General features: G+C 44.3%; 2 protein-coding genes and 1 non-coding gene across 14 annotated transcripts in view; 1 reads left to right on the top strand and 2 right to left on the bottom strand.

Annotated features, from left to right (window-relative positions):
• Mlh1 (mutL homolog 1) overlaps positions 1–2,700 on the bottom strand; it is a 62,465-nt gene extending 59,765 nt beyond the window's left edge. For 3 of the 8 annotated variants that reach the window (XM_045136653.1, XM_045136652.1, XM_004662054.2), the window contains exon 1: positions 2,560–2,700. In XM_045136653.1, the coding sequence (XP_044992588.1) occupies positions 2,560–2,675 (116 nt within the window). In that variant the 5' untranslated portion in view covers positions 2,676–2,700. The remainder of the gene's footprint in view (positions 1–2,559) is intronic. The other 5 variants (XM_045136656.1, XM_045136654.1, XM_045136658.1 and 2 more) reach the window with 2 other exon arrangements.
• Positions 2,701–3,015: 315 nt separating this feature from the next.
• On the top strand, positions 3,016–10,430 carry Epm2aip1 (EPM2A interacting protein 1). Of its 5 annotated transcripts, none has more exons than XM_045136396.1 (3): positions 3,016–5,726; positions 8,611–8,640; positions 10,065–10,430. In XM_045136396.1, exon 1 carries the CDS (start codon positions 3,136–3,138, stop codon positions 4,954–4,956), a length of 1,821 nt encoding a protein of 606 aa, XP_044992331.1. In that variant the 5' UTR covers positions 3,016–3,135; the 3' UTR covers positions 4,957–5,726; positions 8,611–8,640; positions 10,065–10,430. The 5 variants fall into 5 exon arrangements, with proteins under 5 accessions (XP_044992331.1, XP_044992333.1, XP_044992330.1 ...); XM_045136398.1 differs by having other exon boundaries at positions 8,557–8,640; XM_045136395.1 differs by having other exon boundaries at positions 8,611–10,430.
• A 14,853-nt stretch (positions 10,431–25,283) lies between these two features.
• LOC123455675 lies at positions 25,284–25,555 on the bottom strand. The gene has a single exon (XR_006634058.1).
• Between the last annotated feature and the right edge of the window lie 400 nt (positions 25,556–25,955).

The following is a 25,955-nucleotide window of genomic DNA, read 5'->3' as shown; positions in this document are numbered from 1 at the left end:
AGCCTGGGTTCGAGCAAGACCCTACATCAAAGAATCAAAAATAAATAAATAAATCAACAAAAAGTTAAATATTAAAATACGTTCTTGAGGGCTGGAGAGATGGCTTATTAGTTAAGGCATTTGCCTGTGAAGCCAAAGGACCCAGATTCAATTCCCCAGGACCCATGTAAGCCAGATGCACAAGGGGCACACGCATCTAGAGTTTGTTTACACTGGCTAGAGGCCCTAGTGTGCCCATTCTCTCTCTGTCTCTTCTCTCACTCTCTCTGCTTACAAATAAATAAGTAAAATTCATAAAAATAGGCCAGGCGTGGTGGTACACACCTTTAATCCCAGCACTGGGGAGGCAGAGGTAGGAGGATCACTGTGAGTTCAAAGCCACCCTGAGATTACAGTCAGCGTTTCAGAATTTGGAGTGCTCAGCGGTAAAGAAAAATGAAGTTATAAAATTTGCAGAAAAATGGATGGACCTGGAAAGGATTATACTAAGTGAGGTAGCCCAGGCCCAGAAAGCCAAGTGCCACATGTTCTCTCTCATATGTGGATCCTAGCTACAGATGATTGGGCTTCTGCATGAGAAGGAAAATACTCGGTAAAGAGGCCAGTAAGTTAAAAAGGAGACATAAAGGGAAGAGAAAGGAAGGGAGGAGGATACTTAATAGGTTGATATTGTATGTATGTAAGTACAATGATTGTAATGGGGAGGTAATATGATGGAGAATGGAATTTCAAAGGGGAAAGTGTGGGGGTGGGGAGGGAGGGAATTACCATGGGATATTTTTTTATAATCATGGAAAATGTTAATAAAAATTTAAAAATTAAAAAAAAAAAAGAATTTGGAGTGCTTACCTCGAAAAACCCAAACCTTTCTTTTTAAAAAATTTTTATTTTATTATTTTTTAATTTTTTATTGACAACTTCTATACTTATAGACAATAAACCATAATTCCCTCCCCTTCCCCCACCCAAAAAAAGAAAAAAAACTTTTTTGGGGGGGTTTCATGGCTGTAGTTCTCTCTGTAGCATACTAAATAAACTAACAAAAGAATCAGCCAGGCATGTGGCACACACCCTAAATCTCAGCACTTGGGAGGCAGAGGTAGGAGGATCATCATGAGTTTGAGGCCACCCTGAGACTACCTAGTGCATTCCAGGTCAGTCTTGGCTAGGGTGAAACTCTACCTTGAAAATACCAAAACAAACAAACAAACAAAAAAGGCCATGGTGGCACACATCTTGGGAGGCAGAGGTAGGAGGATCAACATGAGTTCAAGTCCACCTTGAGACTACATAGTGAATTCCAGGTCAGACTGGACTAGTGAGACCCTACCTCAAAAAACAACCAACCAACAACAAAAACCAGCCAGGCATGGTGGTGCATGCCTTTAATATCATCAGCACTATAGAGGCAGAGGTAGGTGAACCGCCATGAGTTCAAGGCCACCCTGAGACTACATATTGAATTCCAGGTCAGTCTGGGCTAGCGTGAGACCCTACCACAATCAACAAAAGCAAAAATAAAACAGCTAGGCATGGTGGTGAACACCTTTAATACCAGCACTAAGGAGGCAGAGGTAGATAGACTGCCATGAGTTCTAGGCCACCCTGAAAACTACATAGTGAATTCCAAGTCAGCCTGGGCTAGAGTGAAATCCTACCTCAAAAGCAAAAAAAAAAAAAAAAAAAAAAAACCTTTCCAGGAGCCCTTGTACTGAAGTTGTATCAGATAGCTTGAAATACTGAAATGCACTTAACTAGACTCTATGCAAAAATCCCTGCGTATAGAATTATAAACGATTGGTCTAGTATGTTTAGTCTTGTACAGCATTCAGGCCCAGTACGGTAGGTAACTGGCCCAAGTTAATTCTGCCAGTTCATTCTAAAAACATAGAAAAAGAGCACTCTGGGGCTGCTACTGCTCCTTCAAATCAATTGTTCCTATTTCTTGCTCCTTCTTTTTGACTATCTTTCAATTCTTTTCCCTTTTTTTTCTGCCCCACTGTTCTTTCAGAGCTGTTGCTCTGAATGGCTTAAACAAACCTCTACAAACCCGCCCTTCTTCACTGGAGGTTTTTCTTTTGTCCTGACAACGGATGGACAATTTTAAAAAATGTTATTTTTCTGTGTGTGTGATATGTACGTATATCCATGTGTGCAGGACATCTGTTTGCTTGTTTTTCGAGGTAGCGTCTCGCTCTAGCCCAGGCTGACCTGGAATTCACTCTGTAGTCTCACAGGGTGGCCTCGAACTCACGGCGATCCTCCCACCCCTGCCTCCCGAGTGCTGGGATTAAAGGCGTGCGCCACCACGCCCCGCACAGGTCTGCGCCTTTAATGCGGCTCCTTCTGCACAGTGGCTTTAAGCGGCTTCCTTCGTTAAGGTAGCCTCCATAAAATGCCGAGTCCACCCTGTCCACCTGCACCCCCAAAACAGGTGTCAAGCAAGCGCACAGGAAGCTCGGCTCCCTGGAGGGGAAGGTAAGGCAGGTGCGCGCGCGCCCGCCCGGGGTCCCCGCGTCCTGCGCCGCGGTCAAGAGCTCGGCCGCCCTCCCTCCGTACCAGTTTTCAATCATCTCTTTGATGGCATTGGCCGGCCTCTGGATAACTTCCCCCGCCGCTATGCGGTTCACCACCGTCTCGTCCAGCCGCCGGATGACCCCCGCTACAAGCGCCATTTTGGCGCCAAAGGCTGCGAGGTTACCGCTAGACGCTCCCCCCCCCCCGTCGGCCAATCGCGTCAGCTCGTCGCCGTTCACGTCCTCCCTCCCTCACGTAATCCTGCGCCGCACTCTGGCGGCACGTGCCGATTGGGTATCCCGAATGCCCGTCAAGTTTTTCTTCGTGCGTCACTTCCTGGACGTCTTTACTCCCGCCTTCAAAACGGCCGTTACCCACTCGGCTAAGAAGCAACGCGCTTGCGCGTTGAGGTTCACGGGCCGCTCTTCCTATTGGCTCATTCCTGAGGGAGCCGAAATCTCCAGCCAATAGGAACGTAGGTGCCATGGCAGAGGCTGGCGTGCCCCTGCTCGGGTGATCTGGCGCAGAACCCGGGAGGTGCTTGGCGTCCGTCCGACTCCTCCCTGTTTCTTGCGGGCCCTTGAGGTTGACGTCTTTTTCTTTTGGCTTCTCCGCAGTATGTGGATGACTCCCAAAAGAATTAAGATGGAAGTCGACGAAGCCCTCGTTTTCCGGCCCGAGTGGACCCAGCGTTATCTGGTCGTGGAGCCTCCCGAGGGCGACGGGGCCCTGTGTCTGGTATGTCGCCGCCTGGTCGCTTCTACCCGCGAACGCGATGTCCGGCGTCACTACGAGGCCGAACACGAATTCTACGAGCGCTTCGTCGGGGAGGAGGAGCGCGCGGCCCTGGTGGAGCGGCTGCGCCAGGGAGACCTGTCGCTGGCTTCGGTGCTGACGCCGGAGGAGCGGGCGACGCGCGCGGGCCTCGGGCTCTGCCGCTTCTTGGCCCTGAAGGGTCGCGGCTGGGCCGAGGGCGACTTCGTCCACCAGTGCATGGAGGTGTTGCTGCGCGAGGTGCTGCCGGACCACGTGGGCGTGCTGGAAGGCATCGATCTGTCCCCGGAGATCACCAGGCAGAGGATCCTGAGCATCGACACCAACCTACGCAGCCAGCTGTACAGCCGAGCCCGGGACTTTAAAGCCTACTCGCTCGCCTTGGACGACCAGGCGTTCGTGGCCTACGAGAACTACCTGCTGGTGTACGTCCGCGGCGTGGGCCGAGACCTGGAGGTGCAGGAAGACCTGCTGACCATCATCAACCTGACTCATCACTTCAGCGTCGGGGCCCTCATGTCGGCCATCCTGGAGGCCCTGCAGACGGCCGGCCTCAGCCTGCAGCGGATGGTGGGGCTGACCACGACGCACACGCTGCGGATGATCGGCGAGAACTCGGGGCTGGTGTCGTACATGCGGGAGAAGGCGGTCAGCCCCAACTGCTGGAACGTCATCCACTACTCGGGCTTCCTGCACCTGGAGCTGCTGAGCTCGTACGACGTGGACATCAACCAGATCGTCAACACCATCTCCGAGTGGGTGGTGATGATCAAGACGCGGGGCGTGCGGCGGCCCGAGTTCCAGCCGCTGCTCACCGAGTCCGAGTCGGAGCACGGCGAGCGCGTCAACGGGCGCTGCCTGAACAACTGGCTGCGCCGGGGCAAGACGCTGAAGCTCATCTTCGCGCTCCGGAAGGAGATCGAGGCGTTCTTGGTGTCGGTGGGCGCCACCACGGTGCACTTCACGGACAAGCAGTGGCTCTGTGACTTCGGCTTCCTGGTGGACGTCATGGACTACCTGAGGGAGCTCAGCGAGGACCTGCAGATCACCAAGGTCTTCGCGGCCGCCGCCTTTGAGCGGATCTGCGCCTTTGAGGGCAAGCTGAATGTGCTCCAGAGACACATGGAGGAAGGCAACCTGTCGGAGTTTCCCGCCTTCAGCCAGATCGTCGACGAGCTCAAGCAGCTGCATAAGGAAGACCAGAAGATATTTGACCCCGACAGGTATCAGGTGGTGATCACTCGGCTCCAGAAGGATTTTGAGAGACATTTTAAGGACCTCCGGTTCATCAAAAAGGACTTGGAACTTTTCTCAAATCCATTCAGCTTTAAACCTGAATACGCGCCCATTTCAGTGAGGGTGGAGCTCACGAAACTCCAGGCAAACACTGAGCTTTGGAATGAGTACAGAAGCAAAGACTTGGGACAGTTTTATGCTGGACTGTCTGGTGAATCCTACCCAATTATCAAGGGGGTTGCCTACAAGGTGGCATCCCTGTTTGATAGTAACCAGATCTGCGAGAAGGCTTTTTCATATTTGACTCGCAATCAACATACTTTGAGCCAGCCACTGACGGATGAGCACCTCCAAGCCCTATTTCGTGTTGCCACAACTGAAATGGATCCCCGTTGGGATGATCTTGTGAGAGAAAGAAATGATTCATAAGCTTTTGTGGTACAACACTGAAGCAAGAATTCAGTTTTGTTTTGTTTTTCAAAGTTGGTTTGATTTTTTTTTTTCAAGCTTACTAATTTTGGATTGTTGGAAAGCATTGAGTTTATTACAGGATGTCCAAATTGATCACAATTCATATCTTTCTAACAGTTGCCTTTTTACCATCTCATTTGGCAACAGGGGACTGAAACAGAAATACCACTTTTAAAAGACTTGGTTTAATGAGAAAGGCATTGTATTTTATTTTTATGATATAACTGATTTTCAACAAGTTTAGTATTGATAATGTGAGTTGAATTAGAAGTCTGGTTTTAAGATGTTCTGAAGATATATGCCAAAAAATTCTAGCTCTGATTTTAACAAAGTGTAAAAATTTTGATGCAGTTTGAAATTACCAAATTCCCAAATATGTATTGGAGTCAATTTGCAGAAACACACAGCAAGTTCATAAGCTTCTGAAAGGAACATCATATATACACAATGGAGGTATTTTGTCTAACAAAATGAGACTTTTTAAAAATAATTCTGAGTTTGAAGTTAAATATTGGCAGATTTCCTTCTTCCTCCCACTCACCCAGTGATAGTGATATTACAAATGGTAGAAATAATCAAAATTTCAGTCAGAAGCAAGAACCATTTTTTAAGTTTCTGATTTAGGAGGCTTCCCACAATTTGGAAATGAGAATAACCAATCACAGGGTTTTCTCATGAATTTTCACAACTGGGGGCTGTTTTATCAGCTTGTCTATCAAAGGACTATGGTAAGTATAGAATGTTAACCATTGCCAGTTAGTAATTATTTTTTCTACTCTAGACATAGCTTTGGCCCTATCAAAAGGGTGAGGAAAAAAAGACTTTTACACTTTGGGATCGGGGGTTGTTAGATATTTTAGCGTATTTGTCTTATCTGCATGGGTTAATGTTTTGTAAAGAAATTCTGGTTAAAAGAAACGCTTTATTTTAAAATGACTTGTCAGATTTCGAAAGCTGCTGGAAGTGGATTTATTCTAGAACTACCCTTTACATTCAGTAGTTAAGACAGTGCACAAGTAGAAATATTTAAATTTCAAGGAGCAGCCTTAATTCACGGATTGTACTAATTCCATATTTCTAGTGAGGCATTGGTTTGTAGTATAACAGTTACCAGACAGGTTACATGTGAAACCTCAAGCTTAGCAGTAAAGGCCATAAAACTGGCTTAAAAACAGTGCCTGTCTTGTAACTCAGATTCTCAAGTGTAGTCTGACAACTGTTGTACTACTAAGTCCTGTCTTGAGTATTGCAGCACATTATTCTATTGTCGCTAATCAAGCCAGTTCAAGGAACCAATTACAACCAAGAATTTAGAAGGAACTGGTACCTAAGCAATCTGAACAGAAGCCACAAGAGACTGAGAACTAGTAGTGACCCTTCCAGAGGATGCTGGGAAATGTGTAAGGCACCTTTGTGGTTGTCATATTTATTGGAGGGTTCTGCTGGCATTTCCTCCTGCAGTGCACAAGGACAGCCTGGCACTTTAAAGAATTACCCCTTCCAAAGTGCCAGCAGATCACCGCCCCCATATATGTTTATCTTATTTCAAGGGACAGGGAAAATTACCGGTAGAAACTGATGGTATACTCGATGGATCATCCTAATTCCAGCATTCCAAGTCCGGCTGGAAGGGCACTGATAAGTTTCTGGAGTTTACAATAGCATTTATTAATCATTAATTTCAAGGTTCAAAGAGCTCTGTCCTACTAAACATATTTAATTCAGAGCAAAAACAAACAAACAAACAAGCATTACATATTGACATCATTATGTTGCCATTTTGATGATCAAAGAATAAGCCAAAATAACCTGTAAAAAACAAAACAGTAAAAAAAGAAAGAAAAAATAATGTACCGGTAATTTCCCAATAGCTTTGTATATTGCCTTTCACAACAAATGCTTTTATTCTTGAAAGATTGAAAGACCTGAAAGCTCTGCTTTCTAATCCCAGTTCCCTAAATATTGAAATGTTGTACACTTTTATCAAGTTCTTGTGTGTTTTGCTTAAGGTGATAATAAGATTAGTTTGCATCATATAGCCACTTTATAGAGGGGAGATGTAAGCCAAGGATTTTTTTTTTTATTGGCCCTCTGCAATAGAGAATTTGCTGTAACTAGTCTTGTGGGGGTTTTTTTTGTTGTTGTTTTTTAAAGTGTGTTTTACTGTTTTCTGTACTAAATAACTGTAGCTGCATGGCAGTCTTTTCTTTGTGTTTTTTAAAAATAAATAGTTGTTACTGGTCCTGTGGTATCAGTGAATATAGTTAAAATAAGTGCCATTTAAAAAAAATAACAAAAAAAAATTGTCCTTACCAGTTCAAGCTCAGTAAGTCTTTGTCAATCTTCTTTCCCACCTTGGAATACTTGATTACCTTAGCTTTGAGGAGATTCCAGCTCTCATCTTTGCAAGCACCTCTTACCTATATACAGGATTATTGTGTTTTGTTCTCCCCCTCCCCTCACTGCCTAATCTCCCTTGCCTTATTACCTCCGTTCCCTTGCCTCCCTGGCCGGTTTCTTCTGTGATTTCACCTGTTTGCAGATGCTGCAAATTCTTACCCTCCTTTTTTCCTCACTCCTAATTGCTAACATGAATCCACTTTGCTCCCTCACAGGCCTCACCACACATTATTGATGTTAACCCAGACCTGCACTTCTTCTTGTTTTCCATTTCTTCAGTGGCTGGCACTGCCATTGCCAGCCATCCAGTTATCCTTCCCCGAGCCAGAAACAGACTGGGTAGTCATGTTGCTCCATTGCTTTCACCCTTGCTCTTAGAATACAATGCAGACTTCTGTTCATCTTTCAGAGCTCTCTGATTTATATGCTACTCCATCTAGGAAGCTTCAGTGATGCCCTCTGGGCCAGCTGCCCTGACTGCCCATGCCGAACACACTTCTCTCCCAGTCGTCACTTAGCACTTGTGACTGCTTATTGATCATTGCTAGACTGTCAGCTCTAGAAGGGCAGGGACCACTTAAGTCTTGCTCAGTGTTCTAGCTCTAATGCTTAGCGTGATGCCTAACATTTCCACAAATGTTTGGGCAAATAAATACTTGTGTAGTATGATATAGTCACAGAAGCTTTCACAGTCTCATTTGAGCTTCACAGTCACCCTGCCTTTTCACTGAATAGTTACTGCAAATTATTATATATTGCAAATTAAGAAATGAAGCTTCTCTTATTTGTGACTAGGGACTTCATTGTTGTGTTTCCAGAATTTAGTGCAGTGCTTAGCATGTGGTTCAAATATATGAATGTTGTTTAAAAAAAACAAACCAAGAGTGTAATTTTCCCTAGTAATATAATGAGTAGTAAAGTCAGGATTTAAACCTAGGTGTACTCACATAAGTCCACCATGTAATATTAAGTACATCCATAGCATATAGTCTTAAGTCTTTTTTTTTTTCATTTCCAAAGGAACCTGTATGTCGAGAGAAAAAATATAAGACAATACTTAGATTGATTAAGTTAATACTTTAGTAATTAAAAATTAAGTTTCTTTATCGGAGAAAGATAATGTCACTTAAGAGTTAACATCCGTTTTTCCTTTTGTAGGCATCAACCCTAGGAGAAAATGGCATGCTATTTACTTGTTACTTTCCTTTACAGATGATTTCTGGCTCTTCTGGAATTTAAAAAGTAAGTAAATTTAACAAGATACTAGAAAAAATGACTCAGCCAGCCCTTCTGGCTACTAGATACTCCGCTCACTTGTTTGCCTACCTGCAGAATGTCCACATCCCCTCCCCAAGGGAGAATGCCCCCAAGTGGCATCTAACTTTAGATGTACTATTATTTCTTTGCTTTCCTGTTCCTATGCCTTTTTGAACTTAATTTCTGGATAACTGGGGCTTTTCAATATTAAGTAGGAGAGCCAGACTCAAATTTAGTCTCCCAAGTTCCTTCAGCCATTTTGCCCTATTTAAGAGATTAAATAGTACCAAACTTCCTTCCGCCATTTTGCCCTATTTAAGAGATTAATTTGTATCACACTCCTAATTGGACTTGTAGTGTAAAAGAGGCACATAATTCTCTCAGGTCTTAATAGTGGGTATGATAGGAATTCGGTGATTTGATCCTTGTTGCCGAACTAGGTTTTAATCAACTTGGGTTAAAGGGTTTCTCATTTTTATCTTGTAACTGAAAAGTTGCCTCTTCGAACCCCATAAGTAAGTGCTTGAATTTGCGAACTGTGTTCTTTTTCATTGCTTACCTTCAAATTGACTGATTCCTTTCTAAGTGCATCTGCTGTATTTTGTCAATGCAGCTCATGGCCACCATAAAATATTCCTTTCCTTTAGTAAAGGGTAGATGCTCTGTCTCCTAGTTTATCCCAAGGGACAGTTTCACCTCCATAATGTGAATTGCCTGTGTAAGTAAACTCTTCTATCTTCCAATAACTATTCCTGGATACCTGCCAACTAATCACTAAGCCACAGTGTGTTCAGTATTTTGTAAACAGGGAACCAAATTATTTCTGTGTCAGGATGGGCTCCCTTGCCATGAGGTAGCAACTGCAGAGTCTTAGTTTCTTAACAGTTTGTTGCAATTTGTCCAAGGACTTTGCTTTGCTGTAGCAAAGAGGTTAGCAAACTACAGCCCACAGGCAGTCTTCCCTGCTTCACATTTTTCCAGGTATAGTTACATTGGAATACAGCTTTATCTGTTTATGAGCTATTTATGGCTGCCTTGCTGTACAGTGGCAGTGCTGAGTAGTTTTGACAAAAGTTTATATCTCATAAAAGCTAAAATATTTCCTTTGTGGTCCTTGAATAGAAAAAAAGGTTCACTAATCCAGCTCTAAATTGCCCTTATTCTGGGGCTCAGGCTGAAAAGCAGATACTCCATTAGGGTTGTAGCTTTTCACTTTGGAAAGTGAAAAAAAGAAAGTTTGGTAATAGGCTTTGACAGCCCATGGCCACACCAAAATTTGAGTTGTGTAACCCTTCCAAACAGCTAGAAGGAAAAACCCCAAAAGCTTGTAAGATGAACACTTTGATTATCATGTAGTTATAGCTCCACACTTATGTAATTTTTTATATACGTTTTTGTGTATACCGCAGTGGATTTTGATAGATGCCTGTGAATGCACCATCCAGATGAAGGTTGAAACTATTCCTGTGACCCAGTAGGTGCCCTCATGCCACTCTCACAAAGAGAAAATTGCTGGTCTGACTTTTTTCGCCATCATTTAGTTTTGCCTGTTTTAAAACTACATGAAGTGGAATAATTGTATGCACTCTTTTGTATCTTTGGTCTAAATGTCTGCTGGAAGAATCCATGTTGTGGGTTGTAGCAGTTCATTTTTTACTTCTGTGTCATTGTCTGTTCATAGTATGATTATACCCCTGTTATCCATTCAGTGTTGATGAATATTTGGATTGTTGCCAGTTTGTGGTCATTATGAATAAAGTTGCTATGAAAATTTTTGTATCTGCATTATTAATTTTTTATTTATTTACCTATTTTTGTTTTTCAAGGTAGGGTCTTGCTGTATCCCCGGCTGATCTGGAATTCACTATGTAATCTCAGGGTGACATCTAACTCATTGCAATCGCCCTACCTCTGCCTCCCAAGTGCTGGGATTAAAGACATGCACCACCATGCCCTTTTGTTTTGTTTTGTTTTTTGAGGTAGGGTCTGTCCAGGCTGACCTGGAATTCATTATGTAGTCTCACAGTGGCCTCAAACTCAACAGTGATCCTCCTACCTCTGCCTCCCAAGGGCTGGCATTAAAGGCATTCACCACTGCATCTGGCTTGTCTACTATTTATTGCAAGCAGAGAGGGAAGGAGAGAATGGGCACACCAGGGCTCCAGACACATGCTGTAGTCTATATCTGGCTTTGCATGGGTACTGGGGAATAGAACCTGAGCTATCAGGCTTTGTAAGCAAGTGTCTTTAACCACTGAGCCATCTCTCCAGCCCTGTATCTTTGTGTTGTGTTGTTTTGTTTTTCGAGGTAGGGTCTTCAGCCCAGACCAACCTGGAATTCACTATGTAGTCTCAGTGTGGCCTCAAACTCACAGCAATCCTCCTACCTCTGCCTCCCAAGTGCTGGGATTAAAGGCATGCATCATCATGCCCAGCTATTTACTTTTCTTTGAGGGAGAGAATTGGCACACCAGAGCCTTCAGCTACTACACACAAACTCCAGATGCACATGCCACCTTGTGCATCTGGCATATGTGGTTCCTGGGGAATCAAACATGGGTCCTTTGGCTTTGCAGGCAAGCACCTTTTGTTTTTCAAGGTAGGGTTTCAATCTAGTCCAGGCTGACCTGGAATTTACTGTTTAGTCTAAGGGTAGCTCTGAACTCAGCAGTGATCCACCTACCTCTGCCTCCCAAGTGCTGGGATTAAAGCCATGTACCTCCACGCCTAGCTAAGCACGTTGATTTTTAAGCAATCTTGCCAGGCCCTGATACAATTTTTCCCTTCCTATTATGCAAGTCTTATGTAGGTAGTGTCCGCCACAAAGCTGATGAGTGCTACCTTCACTTTGTGTCCAGAAGACAATATAATAAGCACTCTCCCTTTGGCTCTTACATTCAACCAATGCTTCCGCCATGGTCTCCGAGCCTTAGAGGGGGTGATAGAGACTTCTCAGTGCTAAACATTTCACTGTTACTGCTTAGCACTTTTAATGAGTTTTCAGTGTCCCCAGTGGTTTCTGGAAGCTTCTCTAACCAAAAATGAGAGTAGCAATATATAGGCATAAACATAAGTATCTGTTTGCTGGGCAAAATACATGCATTTAGCCAGACAACAGTAGTTTCCCCTGCCCCCAGGGATTGTGATCTCAAGCATGGGCTTTTCATTAGGTACCTGGCCCATGGAGCAGGCATCAAATCCAGTCAGGGATTTCCCCACAACAGACACCAACCACTGCACCAGTTGGTATGTTTGGCCTGGCTGGCCAGTCATAAAGTTTGCAGGATCCACTGCTGGTTAAGACTGTTGATGACCTTTCTCCCCCACCAGGCTGTGCAGTGTTCTGAATCAGATGTCACCCACGAATAAACTTGTGTTCTGAAGGCTTGGTCCCCAGCTGATGGCAGTTTGGGAGGTGCAACCTTGCTGGAAGAGGTGTGTTATTGGGAGCAGGCTTAGGAGTGTTATAGCCAGCTCCCCCATGCCAGATATCAGCTTACTCTCCCGCTGCTATTTCCACCCTCTGTGGCAGAGGTGATGTCCAGCTGCTTCCCATGTCATACTGTTCCCTGCCATCATGGAGCTTCCCCTCAACACTGTAAGCCAAAAACAAACAAAAAAAAAAATTGCCTTCCCATTAGCTGCTTTTGGTGGGGTGCTTTATCTCAGCTATGCAAAAGTGACTGCAACCGGAGCCCGGCATGGTGGTGCATGCCTTTAATCCCAGCACTTGGGAGTCAGAGGCAGGAGGAGTGCCGTGAGTTCGAGACCACCCTGAGACTACATAGTGAATTCCAGGTCAGCCTGAGCTAGAGCAAGACCCTACCTCAAAAAACACAAAAAGTAACTGCAACCGGCTGCCTAACTCTTTCCAGCATCAGCATGATTACAGCTTGTCCCCAGGGAGGAGGCTTCAGCTCAGCTCCAGCTTGACTTCTCAGTGACCTGCAGCCCAAGCATGTGGTCTCTTCAGAAATAGGGTCTCACATTCTAGTTCTGGTGGGCAGCGGCAGCTAAGAGCTTTGACAATGACCTGTGATGTTGGAGACATTGGGGACCCCCTTCCCCGATCAACAACTCTGTGGAAAGAATTCCACCCCTGGCACTGAATTTGTAATAATCTACGGGTTATGGGCACAGCATTACCCATCCACACAAAGGCTTCTGCCTCCAAGTACCATCATACTGTGGGTTAGGGTTTCAGACATTTCATAGGAAGATACGGGGTTCTCTCTCAAAACTACCGTTGTCTGCGTCCCTTTCTGCATCTGCTTTTCTGCCTACTGTTTTGCTAACTAGTACTTGTGTACCTCCCTGGCTTTTCATTACCCTCTGCCACTTGTTGATCCCTTTCTCTTAACTCCATATTCCTGGACAGTAACTTGTCATAATCCAGTCTGATGTTTTCTTCCTTCAGGTCAGGCTTATGCCCGCAAGTAGTAGTTATGAAGAGGAATATTATAGGTCTTCCTGGTTGTAAGAAACCAATTTCTAGTAGCTTCAGGGACATGGATGAGACAAGTACAAGGCTATTTCATGGAAGCTATGTGAGGAAATGAAACTTAGACAATTTTTTTAATTTAATTTTTTTGTTTTTTTTTTTGTTTTGTGGGAGAGGAGAAAGAGGCAGAGAGACAGAATGGGTGCACCAGGGCCTTCAGCTGCTGGGAACAAACTCCAGGTCTGTGTACCCCCTTGTGGCTCATGTGCAACAATGCATGCTTGCATCACTATGCATCTGGCTACAATGGGACCTGGCGATTCAAACTTGAGTTGCTAGGCTTCACAGGCAAGTGCCTTAACCGCTAAACCATCTCTCCAGCCCCAGCCAACTGTTTAATGAAGGCCTAGTTCTGCTGAGTACCAACGATTCATCGTATTGACAAAATAAAATTCCTAACCATTGATCTTGTCTTTTGTTTAAATTTTGTAAAATATTCTATTTATTTATAAGCAAATACAGACACACACAGTATGGGCACACCAGGACCTATGACTGCAAACAAATTCCAGAGGCATACATCACTTTGTGCATCTGGCTTATGTAAGTACTGGGGAATCAAACCTAGGTTGCTTAGGCTTTGCAAGCAAGTGCCTTAACCACTGAGCCATCTCTCCAATTATGTTCTTTTCTTTTAAGAGAATATACATGCTAGGACCTCTCTTGATGAACTCCAGACATATATGTCACTTTCTGCATCTGGCTTTACTTCAGTACTGGGGAATCAAACCTGGGCTGGCAGGCTTTGCATGCACGCACCTTTAACTGCTGAGCCATCACTCCAGCCCTCATTGATCTTATCTGAAAACCTGTTTGCACATCTGTTTCAGCTGCTTGTTCTTAGGAGAACAGTTATGATTAGGAAGTCATTTTTCTCTAAAGGGTCCATCCAGTCCATGTAGCTTTATCCTCCATGCTTGTGATTGGAAGGCTAAAGGAAGGAGATTTTATGGGAGTTTTTTGTTTTTCAAAATAGGGTCTCACTCTAGCTCAGGCTGACCTGAGCTATGTAGTGTCAGGGTGGCATTGAACTCACAGCAATCCTACCTCTGCCTCCCGAGTGCTGTAATTTAAAGGTGTGCACCACCATGAACGGTTTTATGGGAGGTTTGGGGCTAAGCTGACATCACACAAAGCTTTCTCATGCAACAGCCAGGTATGGTGGCACACACCTTGAAAAACAAAAACAAACAAAAAAAACCAAGCCAGGCATGGTGGCGCACGCCTTTAATCCCAGCACTCGGGAGGCAGAGGTAGGAGGATCATCATGAGTTCAAGGCCACCCTGAGACTACATAGTGAATTCTAGGTCAGCCTGGACTAGAGTGAGGCCCTACCTCAAAAGACCAAAAAAATAAATAAATAAATAAACCCAAAAAGTTCTTTTTTTTTTTTTTAATCCACAGAGGGAATACATGTCTGATACTAAAAACCTACAACAGGGATCCTAGGGGTGTGTCTGGCTAAAAGTATATATTATGCTCACCAAACTGCCTAGTAAGCATTCTCTTAATGTTCACATTCAGTTTAATGTTACTCTCACTTTTGGTTACAGAAGCTTCTCTTTTCAGATGGCAGTGACCTTGGGATGACTCAGAAGGCACCACAGTGCTGAGAAGTGACAGAGGAGTGCTCAGCACTAAAGTATCTCTATCACACTCCCAAAGCTCAGGGCCCATTGTGGAAAAGGTGGCGGAAAGAATGTAAGAGCCAGATGAAGGGCAGGACTCCTTACAACATGCTCCTCCACACACAAAATGTCCTGGATATCCATGACCTCACCGTGCCTGACACTGAAGACCGTCATAATAGGAGGAAAAGATCATGACATCAAAATAAAAGAGAGGCTGATTGAGAGCAGGAGGGGATATGATGGAGAGTGGAGTTTCAAAGGGGAAAGGGGGGGGCAGAGGGGAAGGGGGGAATAACCATGGGTTATTGTTTATAATAAGGGAAGTTGTCAAAAAAAAGTAAATTAAAAAAAAAAAAGTTAAAAAAGATCTTTCTTAAAAATTTTATTTATTTGACCAAAAGAGGCAGATGGAGGAGGGGGACATGCCAGGGCCTCTAGCCACTACCACTACAAATGAACTCCAGACACATATGCCTCCTTGTGCATCTGGTCTACATGGGTACTGAAGAATCAAACCTGGGTCCTTAGGTTTCATAGGCAAGTGCCCTAACCACCCAGAAATTTCTCTAGCCCCCCCCATAAAATATTTTTTTAAAAATTTTGCTTGAGTTCAAGGCCACCCTGAGACTCCATAGTGAATTCCAGGTCAGCCTGGGCTAGAGTGAGACCCTACCTTGAAAAACCAAAAAAAAAAAAAAAAAAATTTTTTTGCTTGGTGTGTTGGTGCACACCTTTAATCCCAGCACTTGGGAGGCAGAGGTAGGAGGATTGCCGTGAGTTTGAGGCCACCCTGAGACTACAGAGTGAGTTCCAGATCAGCCTGGGCTAGAGTGAGACCCTACTTCGAAAAACCAAAAATATATGTATATATATTTTTTAATTTAAAACATATATTAGGATCATTCAGCAGCAGGTTCAGTTCCCCAGGACGCACATAAGATGCACAAGGAAGTACATGCTTCTGGAGTTCATTTGCTGTGGCTACAGGCCCTGGTAGACTCTCTCTCCCTCTCTCTGTCTCTAATAAATAAAAATTTCATATATACAGAGATCAAGTTTTTTGGTTTTTGTTTTTTATTAGAGAAAACTGCGAGGGGCAACCGCTTTCCTGCAGGATGAAGGCTGAAGCACTGAGCCAGGCTAGGGCTGGGTGTAAGTTTATAAGGAGGATCCTAAGAAAAACAGACTGTACCAGGTGCAGTTGACAAAAAAAAAAAAAAAAAAAAGTAGCTGCTTGTGTCCTTGCTCAAAATAGGCTTCTTCAGCCAGGAATGTCTGAGGGAGGACACTCAGATGGTCTCTGGTCCTTCAAAGTCATCTAGGCTAAGGAGATAAAAAGTGCCAAGCCAAATGCATCTGTTGTTTCTTCTATTGCCCGGGAGCTTTAGGGATAATTATTGACTCTTTAGTTCCCTTTAGTTTTTAGGGAAGATTATTAACCCCTCAGAAGTCTTTCATAGGACTTGAACTTTGTAGTTGGTCAAATTCAGCCTCTGGAACTTGGTGCGAGAGCTCATCTCTTCCTGAGACAGCTCCTCGTCCTAAGCAGCCAACTGGCCCTCTGGCTCCCCAGGGCCAAAAGACAGCCCACCCTAAGGTTATAAATACCTTTGCAAGGAGAGGGCAGGCTCTCTGATCACTTGGGAACGTGCAGCTGAGGGCCTAAGCCCCAGCCCAGGCCCAGCTGGGAGGGGTCCCCAGCCCTTACTCTCTCCATGGGATCTTTATCCCCTCCAGCTCCCCACATGGTAAGAGTGCCTTGCACTTTCTTTTTTTTTTAATTTTTTTTTTTGTTTATTTTATTTATTTGAGAGTGACAGAGAGAGAAAGAGAGAGAGAGAGAATGGGCCTGCAGCCACTGCAAACAAACTCCAGACAGCCTTGCACTTTCTTTTCGCTTTTCTCTCCATGTTTTTTCCCCCAGATCTGTATCTGGTCACATGAGCTTTTGGGCTCCACGTGGTATACTTCTCTTCTCCCTACTTTGTCTCCCCTTACCTTGCAGCCTTCCCCTTTACGCACTCCTTTGGAAAATCTGAATAAAATGCATTCTAAAACCATTCTTGCTGGGCGTGGCAGCGCACACCTTTACTCCCAGCACTAAGGAGGCAGAGGTAGGAGGATTGCCATGAGTTCGAGGCCACCTGGAGAATGTAGAATGAATTCCATGTCAGCCTGGGCTAGAGTAAGACCCTACCTCAAAATAAATAAATAAATAAGTAAATAAATAAATAAATAAATAAATAAAATAAAAATCATTCTCCTAAATCTGGAATTGTCAGTTCTCTGGCTAGTTTGCAGATAAGAACACAGGGCTTGGCATTCCAGGAAGCACCTCAGGACCCGAATTTCCCCATTACAGTGGCGCATGCCATGAATCCCAGCACTCAGGAGGCCAAGGGAGGATCACTGTGAGTTTGAGGCCAGCATGAGACTACATAGTGAATTCCAGGTCGGCCTGGGCTAAAGCCAGACCCTACCTTGAAAAACCAAAGGAAGCCAGGCATGATGATACAAGCCTTTTTTTTTTTTAATAGTTTTTTTTTCTTTTTTCTTTATTTATTTATTTATTTGAGAGCAACAGTCACAGAGAGAAAGACAGATAGAGGGAGAGAGAGAGAGAATGGGCGCGCCAGGGCTTCCAGCCTCTGCAAACGAACTCCAGACACGTGCGCCCCCTTGTGCATCTGGCTAACGTGGGACCTGGGGAACCGAGCCTCGAACCGGGGTCCTTAGGCTTCACAGGCAAGCGCTTAACCGCTAAGCCATCTCTCCAGCCCGATACAAGCCTTTAATCCCAGCACTCAGGAGGCAGAGGCAGGATTACGTGAGTTTGAGGCCACCCTGAGACTAATTCTTGATCAGCCTAAAGTGAGACCCTACCTGGAAAGAAAAAAAAAAAAACAAACAAAAAAACCCAAAAGAAAAAATTGAAACAAGGGAATGGGGAAATGGCTCAGCACATAAAGGTGCTTATTCACAAGCCTGCTGGCCTGAGCTCACTTCCACAGCACCCATGTAAAGCTGGAGGCAAAAGTGGTACATGCGGGCTGGAGAGATGGCTTAGTGGTTAAGGTATTTGCCTGCAAAGCCAAAGTACCCTGGTTCAATTCCCCAGAATACACATAAACCAGGTGCACAAGGGGGTGCATGCACCTAGAGTTCGTTTGCAGTGGCTGGAGGCCCTGGCGCACCCATTCTCTCTCCCTCTCTCTCTGCCTCTTTCTCTCAAGTAAACAAATAAATAATTTTTTTTTTTTAAAAATGGTACATGCTTGGCCTATGCAGACCCACACTCACACCCCTCATATACACAAGTAAATTAAACAAAAAGAAATTGGGACATTTGTACTCTGATGGGAATGTGAAATGGCATAGCCACTATGGAAAGCCAAAATTGAAAAGAGAATTACCAGCCTAGTGAGATGTGCCGGGCTCCTCCCCAGTGGGTAGGTAGTGCTGAGGAGGGACCAGGCCCGCTGGTCCCTCAAGAGGGGTTAAGGAGGAAGGGGGAATGAGCGTCAGACGACTCAGAACCTCTCCTAGTCACCGAGAAAAACCACACTGAGTCGGGAGTCTTATGGAAGCAGGAACTTGCTTTAATGTTACAGGTGGTTGTCTATATACTGTTGGGGATGAAGGCGGGGATTCTAGGATGGGGGAGAGGTAAGGGCCAATAGTAAACTGTGACTATTGAAATGATAATTCCAACTCCTGCGCGGAAGTAGTAGTCAAGAAGCCATTGGGCATCTTGCTGAGTCCTAGCTGGCCAGAGACAGGTCGCCAAACTTTAGCTAGGCTCAGGAAGTTCCACTAGGCCTCACACCCAGGCCTCTCAAGGCCCAACATCTCCCCCTTTTGTTTTTGTAAGAGCATTAGTCACCATGGCCCCTGTCTTAGGTTGTCCCCCTCTGGGGATCTTACCTGTCACTGGGTACCATGTGTTGAGCTTGCTGAGAACCCACTCCATGGCCTATCTTAGGTTGTCTCAGTCAGTCTGAGGTCTTACCCATCATTGGTCACATGGAGGGCAGAGGAGGTGGCAGTGGGTCAGCTGAGGAACTTAATTCCTGAGTTGCCAGCCTGTGGTAATGTATCTCAACCTGATGGAGTTTTATTGCCTCTAGCTGCTGGTGAATCAATTGTGTAATTTTGTTAATTACACAAGGCCCGACAATGAGGAGAAGGAGAGGCCTAAGTAGAGGGAGGAGGTAGGGTAAGAAGCCATGTAAGCCCGTCCACAGTGGGCTGTCCTGGGGTCCCGTCACCTCCTCTCCAAGTCTTCCTGGAGCCTCTTAATCTTGTCTTGGACGATTCCCAATTTATTGGTGTAAAAGTAGCATTTTTCCTGTAAAAGCAAGTATATGCCTCCCTTTTCGGGAATCTAGCTTCCAGGAATGATATCTACATCTGGGATTAAGGTGGCTGGGCACAAAGGCCCATCCAATTGGTGGGCAGAAAGTCATAGGCCATCCCACCTCCACAAACATAAACCATTCTAGAAGGCGGGCAGCGTTGAGCACTGGGCTCAGTTGTGTTAAAAGTTCATAAGGAAGGATGAATGTACCCCACATCTATACTGGAATTATTAGGGGAAGGTGGGGCCCAAATGCAAGTTCCAGAGGAAACAGTGGGAAAAGCTGGAAGGGGATGGGGAAGGTGGCTGAGCAATTATACTGTAAGCAGTCGGGGAGGCCCAGATATTTTAGGTCTCTCGCTGGTACCCAAATGGGTCTTTTTTTGGTTTTGTTTTTACAAAGTTTTCCCATGGACAAAAATTTTATGAGCTTCACATAAGTTTTGGTTTTTTTTTTTAAAAACTCCTTTCTGTGATAGAGTTTTTGAACTTTATTCACTTTTTAGTACAGATTATCCCAAGGTTGGGAAACAAACAAACCCTTTGATCTCAGCAATACAAACAGAAATCTTAAGGAATGGCCAGCTCTTATCAGTAACACTGAATGTGTATAATCTTACATGTAGGTGCTAAAGTCTTGCTGTCAAATGGCCCAGAGCTATGGATACAAGGCCAGCCAAATGGCTCCAGACAATTCCTCCTCCAACCCCCCCTTTTTTTTTAATGAACCAGGCCATTCTGGGCCTCAGTGTAGAAAGATTGTGTTTGTCTTAGGTTGTCCTCTACAATATTTAAGCCTTACCTGTCATCAGTATATGAATTTTATCATTCATGCCCTGTCTTAGGTTGACCTAACTCGAGAGAATCTTACCCATCTTTGACTACCAACCTCTGCAGGGGCTTTAAGATAATGTCTCAGGAAGCTGGGGTCAGGTTGTAGCTGTATTCCATGTACTTCTGTACAGATATCCATAATGGATCTCAAAAGGCATTTAACGAGTATGGGCAGCAGACACAGAATGAGCAAAAGACAAACACCTGTAGCAGCAAAGCTTCCTATCCAAGAAGTGAGAGCATTCCATCCATGCAAGGCGGACTTAAAAGCAGATATTAAGTCATCAGCAGCTTTAGCTGCATCAAAAGTAAGATGATTATTTTGCAAAGACAAAAATCTCTGAATGCAACTGAACCAGATCCAAGGAAATATTATCATTATGTTAAATATCTCTTAAATGTATTTTCCCAATGCTATTGACTGTCATTATATTTTTTAGAAGTAACACAAATCCATTGAAAATCTACATGACACTCCAAACGAGTTCCAACTTTTAACCCTAGTATATAGAGCGTCTAACAGGTGAAACTGTAACTAGGGTAAGGATCGAGCCCAAGATCTTAAAGGAATGCACAGTTTGAACTGTCTCAGGAGCTACTTTAAAGCTGTGAGTATGAAGGATAGTTAGACATTAAAATAAGCCTGAAGCTAAAAGCCACAGCACACTTCAGGATTGAAATCTGAAACCCAACATCACACCTTAAGATCCACACAATGGCACTGACTCCAGCCAGGTGGCTGTAGAATGTAGACTACAAGCAAATAAACAATTGAATGTACTGGGGGCCATTTACTTAAATTACCACATTCCACCTCTGGAGCCCAATAGATTTATAAATATCACACATTATAAATTGTTAGAAAAATTTAAAATATTTAGGGTAAATAATGCCTTTTTTAGTTGGTCATGTGGGGGTAAGGATTCCTCCTTTTTTTTTTTTTTTTTTTTTTTGATTTTTCAAGGTAGGGTCTCACTCTGGCTCAGGCTGACCTGGAATTCACTATGTAGTCTCAGGATGGCCTCGAACTCTTGGCGATCCTCCTACCTCTGCCTCCTGAGTGCTGGGATTAAAGGCGCGCCACCACGCCCGGCTCCTTTTGTTTTTATAATTGTCACTTGAGAGTTTGATTATATCTTTTAACAATAGCCTGGCCCTGGGGGTTGTATGGGATGCCTGTGGAATGTGAGATTTTCCAGGTCTAGAGAAGATCTATAAAGGCCTTGCTTACGACGCAATTTGTCCAGGTAGTTTAAGGGTGGCAAAGCATTGAAGTATATGGTTCCCCCCCCCCCCCCACTGCACGTGCCGATGCCCAGCAGGCATGGGAAAAGGTATTGACTGAAAGAAAAATATCAGTGAGCCTAGTCACCACGAGAGGGCGGACTTTTTCCCTGTCCCCACCTGGGTCAGTCCAAGGGAGCCACGTGGCAGTCTCCCAGGAGGTGGGCTGCCCGCCAACTCCCAGTAGGAGAGGGCCGGGCACAAGCTGCCAGGAGGGCAGCTATCTATTTAAATTACCATATTTTGTTCCTGGCTCCCAATAGATTTATAATCATCACACATTATATATAAATTGTATTTAGTTTAATTTTAAAGGTCCCCACAGTCTTGACCAATTTAAGATATTAAGACCTGTAAAATCAAACAAGTTAAATACTTCTAACATATAAAGGCACTGAGTAAGCATTTTTAACTGGTATAAGACATAGCAAGGAGAGACAAAAACAATGTAAACTGAACCATCATAACCTAAAAGTAGTCTTAGTATCTGAAATTTTAGCTTGTTTGAGTTTTTTTTTTTTTTTAGCTTAAAATCTTAAATCTCAGCCAGGCGTGGTGGTGTATGTCTTTAATCTCAGCACTCGGGAGGTGGAGGTAGGAGGATTTCCATGAGTTATAGGCCACCATGAGACTCTATAGAGAATTCCAGGTCAGGCTAGGCTAGAGTGAAACCCTACCTCGAAAAACCAAAACAAAAAAGCAAGAAATCTTAAATCTTTTAGTCCAATATCTCTAGCTAAGTATATCAGTCCATTACAAATTTAACCTTGATTAAACTCTCTGGGTCTGGGCAGCAGGACGTAGCCAGCCCTTATGCCAGTAGCCCAGTTCCAACAAAGTCCCCTGCGGTCTTTCCTTTCCCTTAGAAAGCTCATAAGCCAAGCCTTGAAGTTTAATGTTGTCTGTATTTAGTATTCTCAGACTTTTATCAGAATAGTCCATAAAATTTGGCTTACCACTCCAGAACTCACCTTTAGTTGCAAGCACCAAGTCTATGTCTATTCCTCCAAAACAAAGGTTCTAAAAGATCAACATCCACATGGTCAGGTTTATCTCAGTCCAGGGGAGGAAGTTTCACAGACTCAAGAAGTCAACAAGTCTGAGAAAAGGTTATAGGACCCCACCCTAAGGTTATAAAAGGGGAAAACAATTGCTTAGGGATGAGACTCAGACTGAGCTGCCTGCAAGTCTTTTATTTATTTGTCAGAGAGAAAGAGGGAGAGAGAGAGAGAATGGGCATGCCAGGGCTCCAGCCACTGTAAACGAAACATGCTCCCCCTTGTGCATCTGGTTTATGTGGGTCCTGGGGAATCAATCCTGGGTCCTTTGGCTTTACAGATAAAAACCTTAACTGCTAAGCCATCCCTCCAGGCCCCCTCTTTTTTTGCTTTTTTCTTTTTTCAATTTTAATTTATTTGAGAGAGAGAGGAAAGGGAGGAGAGAGAGAGAATGGGTACAGCAGGGCCTTCAGCCACTGCAAAGGAACTCCAGACACATACGACCCTTTGTGCATCTGGCTTATGTGAGCTCTGGGGAATTGAACCTGGGTCCTTTGGCTTTGCAGGCAAGTGTCTTAACCACTAAGCAATCTCTCCAGCCCCCCAATATATATATATATACTTTTTTTTTTTGGCTTTTCAAGGTAGGGTTTTGCTTTAGCCCAGGCTGACCAGGAATTCACTATGTAGTCTCAATGTTCTTGTCTTATGAATTTTAAGAATAAAACCTGCAGACTATAGAGGGTGATGTCAAATAAATAAATAAATAAATAAAATTTAAAAACAAAAAACAAAAGCTGTCTTGGGCTAGAGAAATGGCTCAGAGTTTAAGATGCCTGCTCTGTAAAGCCTAATGACCCAGGTTCAATTCCCCAGCACCCATGCAAAGCCAGATGTACAAAGTGACACATGCATCTGGAGTTCATTTACAGTGGCTAGAGGCCCTGGTGCATCCATTCTCATTTTCTCTCTCTCTGCTTATCAACAACTATATATATATATGTGTGTATATATATATATATTTTAATTTTTTTTATTTTTTGGCTAGGCATGGTGTCACATGCCTTTAATCCCAGCACCCCGGAGGCAGAGGTAGGAGGATCATTATGAGTTCCAGGCCACCCTGGGACTACATAATTAATTCCAGGTCAGAGTGAGACCCTACCTCAAAAAAAAAAAAAAAAAAGACAAGAGCCAGGCGTGGTGGCACACGCCTTTAATCCCAGCACTTGGAAGGCAGAGGTAGGAGCATCGCTGTGAGTTTGAGGCCACCCTGAGACTACTTAGTGAATTTCAGGTCAGCCTGGGCCAGAGTGAGATCTTACCTCGAAAAAACAAAAAGAAAGAAAGAAAGAAAGAGAGAAAGAAAGAAAAACAGCTGTCTTGCTCCTCCTCTCCTTCAGTAGCACTGATGTCTGTAATCCCAATGTACCTGTGGTAAGGAGGCAGAGCCGAGAGAAAAGGTCTGAAAGTCGTGAACAGGAGACAAGAAAAAGGTAAGAACCTGGGTCCTTTGGCTTTGCCTTAACCCTCCATCCCGCTGTCTTAGTCTTTTTTGATCCATGTGAGAGGGATCTTTCTTTTTTTAAGTTTTATACATTTTACTTATCAATTTTACTTATTTGATTATCAACTTTATTTGAGATACAAACACACACACACACATATATATATATATATAACACACACACACACACACACACACACACACACACACACACACACACACATGGAGAGAGAGAGAGAGGGAGAATGGGCATGCCACGGTCTCCAGCCACTGCAAATGAACTCCAGACACATGCGCCACCATGTACATCTGGCTTATGTTGGACCTGGAGAATCAAACCTGGATCCTTAGGCTTCGCACGCATGCTCATTAATCACTAAGCCATCTCAGCAGCCCAGGGATTTTTTTTAAAATTTATTTTTATTTGAGGGAGAGAGAGAGAGAGAGGGAGGGAGGGAGGGAGGGAGGGAGGGGGGAATGGGTGCACCAGAGCCTTCAGCCACTGCAAAGGAACTCCAGACGCATGCTGCACCCTGTGCATATGGCTTATGTGGGGCCTGGGGAGTCAAACTTAGGTCATTTGGCTTTGCAGGCAAGTGCCTTAACCATTAAGCCATCTCCCCAGTCTGAGGGGGATGTTTTTAAAATATTTTATTTATATTTATTTATTTATTTGACAGAGATAAAGATACAAAGGGAGAGAAAGAGAATGGGTGTGCCAGGGCCTCCACCCACTGCAAACAGACTCCAGATACATGTGCCCCCCTTGTGCATCTGGCTTACATGGGTACTGAGGAATCGAACCTGGGTCCTTTGGCTTTGTAGGCAAGTGCCTTAACCAGTAAGCCATTTCTCCAGCCATCTATATATGTATCTATCTATCTATATATTTTGTTTGTTTGTTTTGTTTCTCAAGGTAGGGTCTCACTCTAGCACAGGCTAACCTGGAATTCACTCTGTATTCTCAGGGTTGCCTTGAACTCATGTTGATCCTCCTACCTCTGCCTCCCAAGTGCTGGGATTAAAAACATGCACCACCATGCCCAGCTCAGCCTAAAGAAATATATTTTTTAAAAAAAGGTAAAATAGGGGCTGGAAAGATGGCTCAGCAGTTAAGGCACTTGCCTGCAAAAGCCTAACAACCTGGGTTCAATTCGCCAGTACCCAAGTAAAGTAAAGTCAGATGCACAAGATGGTGGATGCATTTGTAGTTTGTTTGCAGTGGCTAGGAGGCCCTGGTGCGCCCATTCTCTCTCTCTGTGTCTCTGCCTCGTTTTCTCTCTGTTGCTCTCAAATAAATAAATAAAAATAAGCAAAAAAAATTATTAAAAAGCTAAAATAAGCCGGACGTGGTGGCGCACGCCTTTAATCCCAGCACTTGGGAGGCAGAGTCGTAAGAGGATCTCCGTGAGTTCGAGGCCACCCTGAGACTCCATCGTGAATTCCAGGTCAGCCTGGGCTAGAGTGAGACCCTACCTCAAAAAAAAAAAAAAAAAAAAAGCTAAAATATTTTTTCTTTGTAGCAGTACTTAGTGTCCAATAGAAACCATTCCATCTGCTAAACACGACGTTGACTGCAAAGCTTCTCTTACTGTTGATGGACGGATAATGACGTGGTGTGGTCATCATCACTGTGGCAACAGCACTTGAGTCCCCTCAGAGGAAAACTGCACGTGGAACTGCTGGCTGTGGAGCAGGCCTCAGCTTCCTCCGGAGAATGGTTTTTCTGCAAGTCCCAGTGGGCCCTAGGGTACCACCAACCCAGCGTGGGTAAAAGGCTACAGACAGGCGAAACATTTCTTATTTAAGAGAGAGAGAGAAGAGGCAAATAGAAAGAGAGAGAGAAAATGGGCATGCCAGGGCCTATAGCCACTGCACATGAACTCCATACACACGTGTCATTTTGAGCATCTGGCTTATGTGGGTTTTGGGGAATCGAACCTGGGTCCTTTAGCTTTAGCTTTGCAGGCAAACACCTTAACCATTAAGGCATCTCTCCAGCTCTAGACTGTTTTTTGTTTTTTTTGAGAGAGAGAGAGGAAGGGAAAATGGGTGTCCCAGGAACTTCAGCTGCTGCAAACGAACTCCAGATGCATATGACCCCTTGTGCACGTGTGCAACATCGTGTGCTTGCGTCATTGTGCATCTGGCTGTGTGGGACCTGGTGATTCAAACATGAGTTCCTAG

The sequence above is a fragment of the Jaculus jaculus genome, chromosome 17 (assembly GCF_020740685.1).
Source record: "Jaculus jaculus isolate mJacJac1 chromosome 17, mJacJac1.mat.Y.cur, whole genome shotgun sequence".
Lineage (NCBI taxonomy): Eukaryota > Metazoa > Chordata > Mammalia > Rodentia > Dipodidae > Jaculus > Jaculus jaculus.
This window is presented reverse-complemented; position numbering and strand designations above follow the sequence as displayed.